This window comes from Neopsephotus bourkii, unplaced genomic scaffold (genome assembly GCF_033783945.1).
Source record: "Neopsephotus bourkii isolate Nb327-2 ecotype Australia unplaced genomic scaffold, CSIRO-AGI_Nbou_v1 NB_481, whole genome shotgun sequence".
NCBI classification, from domain to species: domain Eukaryota; kingdom Metazoa; phylum Chordata; class Aves; order Psittaciformes; family Psittacidae; genus Neopsephotus; species Neopsephotus bourkii.
The window spans coordinates 2,496,004-2,511,371 of record NW_026900982.1 but is presented as its reverse complement, the minus strand read 5'-3'; the positions used below and the strand labels follow the sequence as shown (position 1 = coordinate 2,511,371).

Genomic DNA, 15,368 nt, shown 5'->3' with positions numbered 1-15,368 from the left:
AAAACACCACAAACGACCCTAAACACGGCTATATTTCATACTCCAATTGTTGAAAACAGAAAACTATTTCCATGCTTCAAGACTCCTGTAACAGTCTACAGCATAGTACATTACACTGTAATGCAATACAATATAACATCATGCAGTCTATAACATACAGTCTAACAGCTATATTAGACTAAGCAGTGATTTAGCAAGTTTCACTTGTTTTAACACTTGTTCTTTGATTTAGCTGCCTTGCTTCATGTATGGGCATGTAACAGAGAAGTACAAAATCAATTTTCATTTGTAGAAAAAGCCTTGATTTCACTTGTTCCAAGCCCCTTATCAGAAAGGCAAAAGTAAGACTAAGACAGATAATCAGTTTTCTTACCTCCATTAGGACCTGGGTCAGGAGGATCCAGGATGACACCTCCCCAGCACTTTCCACTCCAACCTCCCTGCCTCTTAATTTTCATTTTTCTTCTCTTCTCATATGTATCCCTCTGCTGAATAAGTTCAGACTGAATTCTCTCTCGTTCTTCTTTTTTTCTCTGGCTAATTGCCTGGACTTTCCCACCTTGTATCACAGGAGTGTTAAGACCAGGCCAGAGGAATCCAGAACGTCCTTAAAAATAACAGAAAAAATAGGGTTTATGCCAGATTAAGAGTGAAATGCTGCACACTGGAAAAATGTGATAAAATGGAAGGTTCTCCCATATTTCAAGTGTGTTTTATGATACAGAATTTATATTTCGAAACGAAGGGCACATTAAACAATCAGGATTTAAAAAAAAAAAAGACAAAAATATATCAATCAGTTCTGACACCAAAGAAATTAACAGCAATTTGTCAATTTTATTAATTCAACAAACATTATACATGAAAAGGTCAAGACATGTCTTCAGCCCCTTATTTATGAATCTACCTTCGCCAATCGTCTGGCCTTTATTCAGATCCTTCCTTAGCTTTTTCTTCCTTCTCTTTCCTCTTCCTTTCCTTGTTCCCACACCAGTCTCCGCCAAAGCTCCTTTCCACAGCTCATCAGCTGTCACTGAAATAAAAAAAGCTTTCATAAGCATTGTACAAGTACAGCTTATATAGGAAACTGAAGCTGAACATAAAAAACAAACCCCAAACTTGAAATGTTAACCCTTGTTTGACCTTCACTGGGATTTAAGCTGTAGGATTACTGCCTCGCTAAGTGCTTCTCTATGTATATGCATCTGGTGCAGAGATGTGCCTCTACTCATGACTGAAATTGGGTAGGCACACAGGCAGGTGCATGGGTTTTTAAATCGATTCTGAAAATCCTTTGAAGGCAAACATTCCTAACCAGTAATCAGTAAGGTTATTAATTCCCAAGTCATTAAAAGAAAATAATTCATTAGAACTCTGCAACAACACCTGTAAGCACTTATCCAAGGACAAATACCAATGACAGCCAACTTGAATCACTCCTAAAATTATCCAAGGATTAGCCTGCTTTAAAAAGCCACAAAACACAAGAAGTTAACCAACAACATAAATCTGCTGCTGTGTTTCACCCGGGGGCAATGTTACTATGGCAGTTTAAATCTCGTCTTCTCTAATTAGAAACTGATTTTATTTGAAATAGGAAAAAAAAAATAATCAGTAAATGCTTTTAACCAGGGGAATTAAAATAACTATGCTCAAATAGCTACAGTTTCCCATCAGCATTTCATGCCCGCTAGATTAATGCACATGAGAGTTCTGAACACAGACTGGCAAACACACTGGAACTGAGGAAGCTCTGCTACGCTGACAACATGGTGAGGGCCATGAGCTATCCAAGATTTCCAGAGGTATCACTAAATGCCCAAGTTTATTTTTCTATTGAGTAAGTTTGTATTAAGATACAAAGATATGACACCCATCTTTTCAGCCAAAAATACTTTTCAAAGTGGAATACAGAACTGTATATGGTATATGCCCCATACCTGGAGACTTTAAGGCCAGGCTGATGTGGTTCTGGACAACCTGATCTAGATGAAGATGTCCTTGTTTATTACAAGGGGGTTGGATTAGAAGAGCACTGAAGGTCCCTTCCAACCCAAGCTATTCTATGGTTCTAACTGTGATTCTTTTTTGAGAAGTTCAATCCTGAATCAAATAACCAAAGCTCAGTACATTAGGAAAGCAAGTGCGCAAGGAAGGACACACAACACAAGGCCAGAAAGCTACAAACCAGCGTTCCCTCGAGATGGACAACAGCAGAATAGCCTAGAAAGTACTACATACACAAATAACATAATATATAATAAATGTATAATACAGATTTCAGCTGTATTACAGACAAGTGGAGAAAGTGTAACACAGACAAGCAGAAATGCCCACGGATAACAGCGTTTGTCACAGTTCCCATGTGCTGTGAGGCAAGAATTGTATTTGCTCCTGGGTAGGCTTTAGTCCCTTTAGAAAAGAAATTTTTATCTTTTCTAGACATTCAAGTGAGCCCTAATGTCCAGAGGTTTATGGTTAAAAAATCCCACCAACAGTAAATGTATCAAATGGCTTGAAAACAGCATCTAAACTGTCAGCCACTAAAAAAAGTTTCCAGCTGATTACAAACTGATGCATGTACCTGTGTGCTAAATAAATAATAGTAATTAAAAAAATCTTCTGCTGCACAGAACTCACCAAACAGAAAAACCTAACTGCTGACTCAACATGTTACTTTCAGTAAATGTCAAATGGTGATGGGTACTAGGCTGTCTACAGCTAGTGAGTATTACCCTAAAATGACACTGCATTAAAGCTGAGTCAAGAAAGACTGGTGGTAAGTAGGTAATGCATGATGCAGCTTTTGATGTTCTTAAGTGGACTATAGGATTCTCTCATGAGTTGGAAGTTTGACAATCAATCATGTTAAGCTTCTTAGCTTATTCAGAAAACACTGTGTAACTAGCAATTTATTTTTCTTCATGATAATCCTGCTAGCCTGGAAACTTGAAATTACAATACAGGTATTTACATTTTCTTTGCCAGGTTATTTTTAAGCTGAAACAGCTCCCCAATCTGCTGCAGTTCATGTGGCCTCATAAAGGGCTGTAACAGCTACAAAGGAGGCTGCAGACGGGCAGCAACAAACAGTTGAGACACATGAACAGGAAGCTCTTGAGCTGGTTACACACTCAAAAAAATCCCAGCACTTTGAGCTGTATTCTAAATATCTGAATGATAAGACCACTTAATCCCAATAGAGGAAAAAAGCAAAAGGAGATTGTTTTGTACCAAAGGAGATCAGTCAATGCCAAGAGATCCCACGAGATGAGGTCAGACTGAGTCAAGTTTTGGCCTCAAGCACTGCACAACTTCTGACAAAATTAAAACCAGATGAAAACATCACATTCGGTAGCAAAGTGCAGTTCATCTAATCAGTCTATAATAATACCATCATGTGCTTGGAAAGCAGCTGCATTTAATGAAACATCAGGAGCCTGCAGGCTACAGAGCTGAGCGTTCTTTGTAAGATGGCAGATACCACACTGATTTTAAGACAAAGTGACAAGAACGGAGTATGGAAAGGATAGGGTGCAGTCAAGAAGATTACAATGGTGGGGATACTGCTTACAATAGACAGACAATACAGAAACAATGAAAAAAACCTGACCATAAGAAAGATCAATCTGACTTGGCAGCAAAACTCCAAAATGATTCAAGAGCACACACATAGGCAGGAGAAATGAACTGTAGTGAATAAAAATCAAAACAGAATTGGGGATTGCTGTGCTCTTTTTTGCATTTCTAAATGTTCAGAAATGCTCTGACAGTATGCAATCTCTTAGTGATTTATGGCCTTTATTTTGCCTTTTTAAACTTTGATTTTTTGCATGCGTTCCTCCAAAACTAAAATAGACCCTGTCATAAAAGCCCCCACATTTCTACTCAGTTACCAAAAGGTCCATAGCTACTAACTGAAAAAAAGAAATACAAGAAAATGTGTCATATATAAAATTTTATTTTATAGGTTAGAAAAAGATCCACTACTTAATTTTGCTGAGAGCATTCTTCATGCAGGCTGATTGCTAACAACTGCGAATAGTAAGTCTGCATGACACCATTCCATTCTTCTTAACCCACATAAAAGATGTTTGTAATATTCTGAAAAGGATTTGAATTTATGTCTTTTTATACTGTCCCTGAATTTCAGGAACCTGACAGTCCCAGGGCACACTTCAGAGCGAGTATTAGATCATACCTCAGTAACTCACAAGTATTACTGAAAAGACTTGTTTTAAACTGTACCAGAAACCAGTATCCTAAATCATGATAAACGAAGATTAACAGCACATTTCTTTGCCTTCTGCAAGATGAGTTCCCAGCTTGCTTAGAATATGAACTACAGAGAAAGACAAGTAGCAGTAAATTGGAAAACTAATGGGAATAAAAGCAGAAGAAAGAATCAATTTTATAAGTAGGCTCACTTCTACTTACAAGCAATTTTTCCTTAAGCTTTTTAATGACAAATGGTCTTGTAGCATCAGAGCAGTGGAAATCCAAAGACATTAATATTAATCATATAATAAAAAGACTAATGAACATGTTACAATAAACATGCATCTTTCAAAGTGCTGTTGCTCACTGCTGTTGCATCTACACGTATGTATTACCATAAGGAACTCACTAAGGTCTTTTCAATCACTAACATTCTCTTTCAGATTTCAGCCTGGAATACGCACTTTTATTAGCAGGTGAATTCTAAAAATGTATGGCATTTCAACCCCTTGCCTTCTTCAGACAGTGGATTTGCCATCTCCAAACAAAAAAAAAGATTTGGAAAAAATACTTCACACACAAGAAACACGAAAGAGCATCTGCAAAGGGAATGTGCTGCTTACATAATCTGTCGCAAATTGCATGATAAATTACGCAGTCTAGATTCAGCTGCATAATGACCACAAGGAGACATTTTTTTCTCAGAAGGAGGTTAAAGGCTTAAAAAACACCTCCTCTAGGAACCAAACCGCATAAGCGTCGCTATACTCAGGTGCAGAGGGCATTTCATTGACCTTGTCTTCCCTGATGAACACATGCTTACCCATCTATAGGCAAGAGAAGACACTCTAGTCAGAACATTTACATGGGCTCAAAAGCAGCCAATTTCATAGAAGAAAAAGCCACCTAGAAGTGAAATAAATGAAAAAAAAGAAAAGAAAATCCATTTGCAAATCACTGAAGATTGTGAGGTTTTCCTAAGGAAGCATCTCTACATGCTCATCCAATTCTTAGTTTCTTCCAGTAGTGAATTGCTGCTGGAGACAGGATGCTCAGTTAAATGAATATTTGGTCTGATGAGGCGAGGTTTTTCTCACACTCTAGAAGTGCATTTTTACCTTACTCCTCTAAGACATCACTGTGAGGTATAATTTTTATATTCAGTATCTGTTGATTTTGAAGCACATTTCTGAAAGAACAGCATGGACTCCGTAAGTTCTCAGAAAACATACACGTTTCTATCACCTTACCACAACTGGGATCACTGAGGACTGAAAGGAATAGGCCAAGCATTAAACAGGTATGGAAAGCAAACGATGGGCCTGCCCCAAGAGCTGTTCTCTAGGTATAGCTGAAATTGGATGAGAACAGGGAAATCAATATATTACTTATTTGTACAACTCTGCCTTCGAGGTTCACTGTAGAACAAGACATCATTGTAAGATGTTAAAAACAAACCCATATCCATTCTTATTCTCTGCCATAGTTGTACTTTCAAAAGTCTACCATTATGGCTAACATTTTAAGGATATGCATCTCTGTTAAGAACTATGCAACTGTATAGTAGACAGTGAAAAGTCTGTTCATGTCCCAGACAGCTTAGAAACAAATTCTTCACTACTAAGAACTGCATTTCAGTATTTGTTCTGAGCAGGCAAAACCTCAAGAGAAAGGTCATTCTGACAGCGTTCATGAACAATTAATATTAAGTCATGCTTCTAAAGCAGGATGTGCTGAGAGTCCAGAAAGATAATGAAGTTAATCTTCATAAAACTTTTACTATGTAGTTATTATCTACTATTGGAATTAAAGTGAACAGAGTAATCCACTCACATTCAAATTAAACAAGTTCTTAGTGACAACTTCACTGCCAATAAATTGATATCCCATCAAATAAGAGTTTTTATCATGGTGCTGATATGATGAAACTAATTTATTAAGCAGCTTCATCACTGAGGGACAGGCAGAGCTGGGTTATTCCAATTACATTGGATTTTATCATCTCTTAAAAAGAGACAACTGCAACCCTGTCTCATCAGAGCTAACTGAAATAGTCTACAGGAGTTTTAAACATTGGGCTTTTCTTGTAAAATGACAGCTTTCTTCAGAAAACTACAAAGCCCAATAGTAGTTAATTTTTCTTAAAACCCTTGATGGGTTTTAGAAGACACTGGCATTTAGCCTGTACTTCTATTATTTTTGATAACAGATCACACCAGTATTTTAGCATTCTTTCACCAATTTAACCAAAATTAATTATCAAGGCCAAAAAGAACTATCGTCAGGTACTTCCTCAATTTGAAAAAGGGAAGACAGCAATGACTAAAATGCTGTTCAGAAAGATTATCAAAACTTTCAAACCTCTGATAAAGCTACACATCCAGTTCTACCTTTCACTAGAACTGACTGATGCATAAACCTATTAGTTCTGGTGAAGTACACCATGAAAGTAATCCTCAGTCACATGCCAAGGTGCTGTATCACTGTAAAATTTAAAATGCTGTATTTTGTTTAAGCTGCATGCTGCTGATCTCAGCAAATTAATCATTCTACCACTGTCATTGCAGGTGATGGATATATCCATTATGGGAAATCAAAATTTACAACTAAAATCTTTTTAGGAACTAGTGTTTAACTCATCAGCCTACATAATATCCCCAAAAGATTCGAAAGTAGTTTTGTCAAAATCAGTGTGTTCATCCTGAATGAGAACTGCCCTTGCTACTTTCTTTATCTCCAAACTGCAACCGTCTGCCATCATGTGACATTGTAGTTTCTTGACTTCAGTCTGCAAGCAGAAAAGTGTAGGTCCGTAAAATGATATATAATGCTGGATTACTCTTGAATTTCCTCAGTGACACACTCAAAACATTGTTTTCTTCTACTGCAAGGCACCTCCTACATTCTAAATGGACATGTATGATGTACATCTGATACAAGTTCTGCTGAAAGATAATGAAAAAACTCCTCCCACCCCTGCAAGTGATGGGCGGCTACTTTAACAAAACACGTTCTTCTTTATAACTCTGCCTCCAACCTCTTAAGATGTCATCTTCTGCAGATATTATCTGTTATTTCTACAAGGCCTTTACATAAACCTAGAAACAGTGAAGAATATAAACCATTCAGTCTAGACAGCCTTCTAAGGAGTAACTCAAAATTAATTTGGATAGCAGGTGGTATCTTATGAACTGCAAGAATATGGACATTGAAAATGTTCCAAGAAAGACAAGAACTGCAGTACGACAAAGGGGAACATTAGGCCATGTAAGAGACTAGAATCATGGGAGAGATTTAAGATGGTTTTAGGTAATCTTCACAAACTAAAAATTAGAACTGCACATATCTGTAATGTATCTACTGAAAACTTAAGCTCATTTCTACTTCTCACTGCTAGCCGAATTTCCACAGGACTGAAAAGGAAAAAAACCCTAATCTAGAAACAAATTTTCTGGCTTCTGTTTGATTTTGCTAATAAAAGACTGAAGCCTGAGGGGCTACCTTCTTAATCATAGAAGTTGAAGAAAGTATAATTAAAAAATGTTAAAGTTCTCATTATGTGGATTGCACTAAAAAATTAGTTTACGTGTGTCTGTACATTTGTTGCCAAGAGGTGTGTGTACTACATATTATGGTAGTACAACAAAACCACTGGAGCTAGAAAATACTGCATCCATACTGCTCCGCAGACTTAGTGAATTTCTCCACTTAACTTCAAACCCTAAGCACGCTTTCACAGTGTACATGGAATTAGAATTTCACATTTTTTAAAAATGACACTTTATCACAATGTCATCAGGAAGCTGTAGACATGAGATTTTCCAGTTAGCCACAATTCAATGCTGAATAAAGCCATCTACAAACCTAGCTGTTGACAGACTAAAAACTTGTTAGCTTAAAGGAGGAACAAAATTGCTCTAAATTATCTGGACAAACATCTGAGATATTATGGGGGGTTTCTTCGCAGCAACTTATTAAAAAACCAAGACCTTAAATTAGCTAACAGATGCTGTTGTAAATGCTACTATGTTTTGAAGGTTGCTTTAATTACTAAAGTTAGCCTTAGTGTCACCAGATGGATATGAAGAAAAGATTTGGGTGAGGTCTGTAAAACAAAACATCACTGCCCTCAAAACTAAATGACAACCAGAGGTCAAGCACCTTCACAGAAGTTGCTGCACAGCAACATAGCAAAACCCAATAAAATTGCCCTCCCCATTAAGTAGAACTAACTGTAAGGCATTTAATATTCACTCCCCTTTTTCTGCCTACAATTAACCAACTATTCTTTGACACACAGGCACCTCCCTTGTAAATGTAAACAAAAAAGAAAAAAAGGCACTTGTATATTTGGATCTCTTTGTAACATTAATGCTGAAACATCAGAACTCTTCTTATTATACCACTGACAGTAACACGTGGTAACTCAGTAATTACTTATCTGGAGAGATCATGCTTAAAGAATAAAAAAATAAAATCACTGTAATCAAATTAAGCACAGCAGAAAAAAAAATGAACAATATAATACAAAGAAAATTCACACAGCCCTACAAAAATTTAACATAAAATGTAATTTAAAGGAGCGGGCTTTCAGGAGCTTATGTTTCCAAGAAAGAACAGAGATTTATACCAAGTACGATTGCCTCCAGTGTGCAAAGCTCTAGAAACAAAACATGTTATGATTTTATATTGTTGGCCTGAATGATTCTCCCTTGTTCATTACAATCTAGTTCTATAACGTCTGAAAAAAATCATTCTATTCCTTACTCTGTATTCTAACTAAGAGAATGCATCACCTAGCAACAGAGAAATTAAGTTTGTCTTTTCATTTGTTCCCAAGGCTAGGCTAATAGAATTAATACTCTGATTTGGAAAGCATGATTTTTATATAGTCACAGTATCAAATAAAATTTCTTTATTTTCATATACACTTAAATACACAACAGATATTGAGAAAATTATGCTAGCTGATTTGAATGACTGGGATCAAAGATAACTCTTACAGCTGGGAGGCAAACACATCTGTGTGTAACTCCGCTGCCTTCAGGAATGACAGCCCAGGAATGTACTGACAGTTAAGGAAAACCAATCTGCCCTACCCTCTCAGACAAAAGTTGGACTGAAACAGGCACAATGAAGACATTATCTACAAATACCACGGCTATTGAGACACACTGAAAAAGGAGGCAAGACTTTTCAGAGGAAGTTATGTATTTTTAAAGCATGATCTGAAAAACCTCAGGCCCTTCCACATCTCTAAATAAACATCTCTAAATTCTTAAGTAAATGGAACCAAACTGCTCCCCATAGTAGGGACAATGGAAAGCAAAAAGGAGGAACAGAAACTGAGCCTGGGATAACAAGATCATTTAAAATTATTTCATTACAAACTCACTTAAATATGTCATAGGACAAGAATAAACACATGTACATTTCTGTGTCAGAGTTGCAGGAGACAACTATCTAGGTAAGGATAGCAGAGCACCTAGGGTAGTTGCCGTTCCTCTTGTTTACATTAATTTTGTCAATTTGAATGAGTTAAACTGTTTTAATAGTTACGTTGAAGCTACAGATGTGCCTACTAACAAGAGCATATTAATATTCTTATAGGTATGATGGAAGAGAAATAAACATCCACTAATGAGAAAGAAAGGACTGGTCACCTTTCTCAGTCACAAAGAACCTGTCATTTGGTTGACATTTCACTTGAAAATTGTTTCGCATAAAATGGTCGTATCTGCATTTTTAATGTTATCACTTCTGAAGCAACTACACGGCTAGAGGATATGAATGATTTATACTGTTACTATCTACTCCATTTGAATTTTGAAGATTCTATTTTTTTTAATTCTGTAAGAGAAAACATGCTTAGAAACTGCTTTGAAATAGAAACCCTCAATCTTCTGAATCTGATGAATACATAAAGGAGGCACACTTATATTCTTCCAAGTTGTTACATCTTCTTAAGCCAATAGTTACAGGTAGATTGCCTAAATACAACTTGTTCAAAATTTTGTTAATTCAGACAATGCAGATGCCATCACAACAAACATTTTAATTCAGTCATCTAAGAAACATTCTTCATTAAGTCATCTAACAAGACAGCTGGCAAGCTTTCTGCTAAAACAAAGCTCATCTAGACTTCATGAATATGAACACAAGCATAACTAAGAAAACGATCTAACCTACAAATTGTAATCACACTGCAATCACTTGCAATGCTAAATTATAAATTTAAGATAAACAAAATAACAACAGTACTTAGCTTCTTACATATTCTTATCTTGTGACTGGTTGGGTGCCTAAGAAAAAGTTCTACATTATATTTTTCTGCAGTTAGCATCCTTAGAAAACTTTTACCATGCAGAGCCTCCGGTTCACGCACCGTAGGTTTTTGCAGTTCTTTTGAGACCTCCCTACCCTCAGCTGTCTGAAATCAGTCAATGATCAAAATTTACTGAGTAAGATGAACAGATACCCAGCATGACTGCTTAAACCATTTCTTTAGCAAATGTAGTAAAACTTGTATTTTTCTGCATTAAAAACGTAGAAAACGCAGTATTCTGCCACTTAGATATTGAGAGGAATAGGAAGAGACCACCAGTTCTGACAGCCTGATTCTGCAGAGGTCTTGTATTTGATGGATTATAAACAGTCAAGGAATTGCAAACTGCTGCAGTTATCTCCTGCAGAGATTATGTTCTTACTATTCCTTCTTATCCCCCTTGGGATAGGATAAGGAACCACAAATCAGGTGGAATGGTTCCTTCAGCTATCTCAGTTCACAGTCCCAAGTGTGAATTCAAACAGCCATTTCTCAATTACGTTAAGTATACGTGGAAGAAAGAACTGCAGCCGACCAGCCAATTAGCAGGACACTGCCAACAGGTTTTTGTTTAAAATATTACTGCATTTTAGTTATTTCTTTTTTCTGACAGCACAGCTGGAATGGTACGTCCTGCCTGTGCCTCAAGATTAATTTAGAAAATAAACACACAATATATTCTTAATAAAGGAGTATGAAACAGAGGGGAAGTTACTTCCCCCCTCAACCCAATGATGGATATTAGATGGATTGATTCACTGTGACGTGACACAAACCCTTGCTTGCTGTTAAAAGATAATAAACTGACCTCGCGCATGCACTTTGTCAAATAGGTGTAGTTGCAACTATAATCTTAGGAGACAGGTAGCTAGAATAGATTTTTAAAGTTACTATACATAGATTTTCATGACTGTATCTCTCCAAAGAAAAATTTTCTTTTCTTCTTCTGTTTATTACAGATAATAATTTTACTTCAACTCCAGACTTACACGTATTGAAGAAACTGCTTTGTCTGCGTTGCTCTATTGTCACAGTCCAGGGGGCAGAGATGGAACATCGTGCCTGGAAAGCCCATGCCAGGCTAGAATACGAACAACAATTTCCTTTCACTGGCACAGAAGCAAACCCTAAGAATAAAGACAGAAAGGTGTTTATGTAAGGGACATTTTCTTCTTTAAAACAGCATTCTGTGCAAATATACACACCAGAAGAAAAAAATCAGCAGTATCGACTCATACAGCTTAATTTCCAAAGGGAATCAAACTTGAACCTTCTGTCCTGAAGTGCAAAGCAAGTTGCAGGAGGTGATGGTGGTGAAATATTGCAATGGAAATTGTCACAAAGAGAAAAAAATCTAGAAGGCTTCTAACATATTGGTGATAGAGTGAGAATGCACCCTCAAAAATTAGAAATACTGTCCTAGCAGCAAATGTGCAATAACATCCTGTACAGAATTGAACATGATAAATAAATATACTACAAAATACTGTTATGTGCTATAAAAACCAAATCTGAAATCAGCCCAATAATCCTGCTCAATATCATTAATGGTGTGGGTGATGGGGCAGAGCATACCCTCAGCAAGTTTGCTGGTTATACAGAACAGCGAGGAGTGGCTGATGCACCAGACGGTCATGCTGCCATACAAATGGACCTTGAGAGGTTGGAGAAATGGGTTGAGAGCAACCTCAGTGTGCATATTCAAGAAACTAAAAAGGCCTATACTGTCTTGATATCAAGTTTTCATCATGCTATTCAGAAAATGACAATAGAAAAACCCTACTTCTTCCCAAAGTACATTTAAATTAAATCTTTTCAGATGTTTTTTAGAAGCAGAAAGTAAGCATGACTTTTATCATGTTCTGTTACCATCCAGTATCAATAAAACAACCACCATTTTTTGAAGTCAGGATAATAGCTCCTTCTAGGCAAATCAATTCCTGTAGCAGGAAGCTCTAAAAAAATTCGAAGTCATCTTAAAATGTGAATTTATCATAACTTACTCCTATAAAAAGTTAAAGTTGACAGTAAAACACCATCATGAACAATTTTTGAAAAACTATCAATTTTCACAAAATAAAAAGTGCCCTAGAAACAAAAAAGCAAAAACAGGAATAGAAGGCTCTTAAATATCTGGTTAAATTCACAGAGAATGCAGAACATATCACTGAGTCATAGTATGAGATGCATACAAACAATATGCTACAGTCACTACTCAAACACTTCCTTTCAGTTCAAACTGCTACTGAACTAGCTGTCACTCCTAGTACAAACTACATAGACAATGGTAACTCTATAAGCACACACAATTATTGAGCTGTTTTGTGGGGTTTTTTTTCAATACACATTTAATGACAAACTGTTCATCTACAAGATTACATTAACAGCTCATCTGAGAATAATCTTCCCCCAAATTACATGAGGTAGTAATTTACTTCTTGGACTGGTGTGCAATTAAACAGAACACCATGCATCTAAAACAAATTCAAATTCACACTGTTTGGCAGTATTTATAATTTTCTGTTGCACCCTTCAGTTGCCTACAGCTGGAAATTGCTTCAAAATAACTGGCAAAATCTAATCCTGTCTTCTTCACACACTTGCATATTTTGTCATACCTCAAACATGACTTTAAGTGGCACGCTTTTGCCCATTTCGCATACTTCCTGTTGGCCTATAAATGAACATATCTCCTGATAATTTCTTTGAACAAGCTTCTTTTAATACAAAGGCACAGTAATTCTTAGTTTTAATACCTTTTTGAGAAAAATGAAAAGAAACAATCTGGAGGTGTATGAAGAGATGCAGTGGTTCAGGCTAGTGGCCTAAGTAGCCCAACATTCTGTCTCCAGTAAGTACTATAAACAGCTGGCTTGGGAAGAGTAAAGAGTAAGCAAATATGTATAATACTGTCCTCCTTTATATTTTCTCAGTCTCTGACTACTTTCAGTACAGGTAATTTCCTCAGAACCATGTAGATATCTTGCATTCACAACACTCCTTGATAAGAAGTCACGCAAATCTACTGCTCACCTCATCATGAGCTAGGTTATTATTTTATGGCTGGCAAACAGAAGAAAAGGAAAAAGTCAAATGTCAGAAAAAGAAACAGCCAAATGATCACTGGTGTGATAGAAAAAGGCCAGAAGACTTTCAGTTGATCTCAAGAAGTCTGGTGATCCAAAGTTATTTTTAAAAAGTACTACAACATCCAACTATTACAACTCATAACAGAGCTTGCTAAAGACCATTGTGAGATCCTGGCTTCAACTGAAACCAGTGACAAATCTCCTGTCTTCTTTAAGGATTCAATCTTCTTTAAAGTGAGAACAATTTATACTTACAAGACTCACAGTGAGAGAATACCAGCTTTGGGCTGGCAATCAAAATTACATGTCTGGGAAAGCCTATGGGCTTTGTTGACCGTATTCTGAACACCAGGAGATGAGACACTTGGTCTCTGAATTGCAGCAGGACAAAAGAAGGGGGAGGACAGGGGAAAAAAAACAAAACCCCAAAACCTAACCTAACCAAATCTATATGATTCTCAAAGTCTGAAACACTGAGTACTGGTATTTAATAAAATATACTCGCACACTTCTGTACACACACTGCTACCAAGGGAAGAGACACTTTGAAAGGAGAGCAAAGAATAAATTCATGAAATGTAAACATCTGAAATGTCACATCTCAATAAAACAGTGTTTTGACATGTAAGTATGTACAGCTAATGCATCATATCCTCCATTCCCTATGCATCCTCCAAACATATGATGGGATTCTTACCTAAAACCTGAATAATACGTAAAAGCAAGACAGGTGGATCCTGGACTGATGTCTTGCCACCAGCAAAAGACATGTCTCTCTTAGACATGCTCTGCACCAACATAAAATTAAATTCTCAGTGACACATTCCTGCTATAAACCTTACACTTAAAACCACTATAAAACACAAACTGCTTTTTAAAAACCCTCCAGCTGCCTTGGAAAATTTTGGGTGTAAAGAACTTAATTTCTCAAGCTAAAACCCACGCATTTAAAATCACAGCATATGGAAAGGGTCATTATCTACCTGGGCTAAGCATGCAACACCAAAGTAATCAAACCAGAAAGAGTCAGAGGGTCACACATGAAGTCACAGATTATTTTAATAAATTATTCAGAAGCAGACGCAGCCTTTTACTTTTCCTGGTCTATTTGAAAGAAGTATTATTTCTTTCTTAGGATATACTCTGTAACTACACTTCATTAACAATTACCCTGAGAAAGGAAAGAGACCAGAAATTCATTAACTGCTTAGGTTTTGGGGTTTTTTTTTTTTTTTGTTTGTTTGTTTGGTTGGTTTGTTTTGTTTTGTTTTTTACAAGTGGAGGCAAGGAAGTTTTCAGGAGACTGCAGAAGCTAAAAAAAAAGCTAAGAACTTTATTTTGCCTTTGAAGGTGAGGGAGAAAAAATGGGACATACTCTGCTGAAAGCAAAAAACACGCTCAGCTCCCAGGTGTTCTAATATCAAGCTTGAATATACTTTTACCAATGTAATCTGGCCTTTCTTCCCACCTCAATTGCCAGCTTTCCTTGGAAAACACACAGGCATTCATGTAGTTCATTATCACTTTTGCAGAGAACATAAGTGCATACAAGCTACCTAGGCTGTATAAACAATTCTGAGATAGGTTCACCTACATTATCAGGGTGCATAGCTGATGAGGTAACAGATGACTGACAAGGCACAGCTAGCCTGCCCCGAACCCTGTAATGATGAACAAGATCTGCATGCCTAACATCCATTCATGATTTGAAGTACATGCTTACTGCATGTGAAGAA

The 15,368-nt window shown here is 36.7% G+C and overlaps 1 protein-coding gene across 3 annotated transcripts in view; it reads right to left on the bottom strand.

The window, feature by feature from the left end:
* The window catches only part of MRPS5 (mitochondrial ribosomal protein S5), a 288,002-nt gene that overhangs the window by 24,489 nt on the left and 248,145 nt on the right, over positions 1-15,368 (bottom strand). For all 3 annotated transcript variants that reach the window (XM_061350357.1, XM_061350356.1, XM_061350358.1), the window contains 3 exons: positions 11,533-11,670; positions 908-1,033; positions 374-607 (listed from right to left, as the gene is read on the bottom strand). In XM_061350357.1, coding sequence (XP_061206341.1) covers positions 374-607; positions 908-1,033; positions 11,533-11,670 — 498 coding nt within the window. The remainder of the gene's footprint in view (positions 1-373; positions 608-907; positions 1,034-11,532; positions 11,671-15,368) is intronic.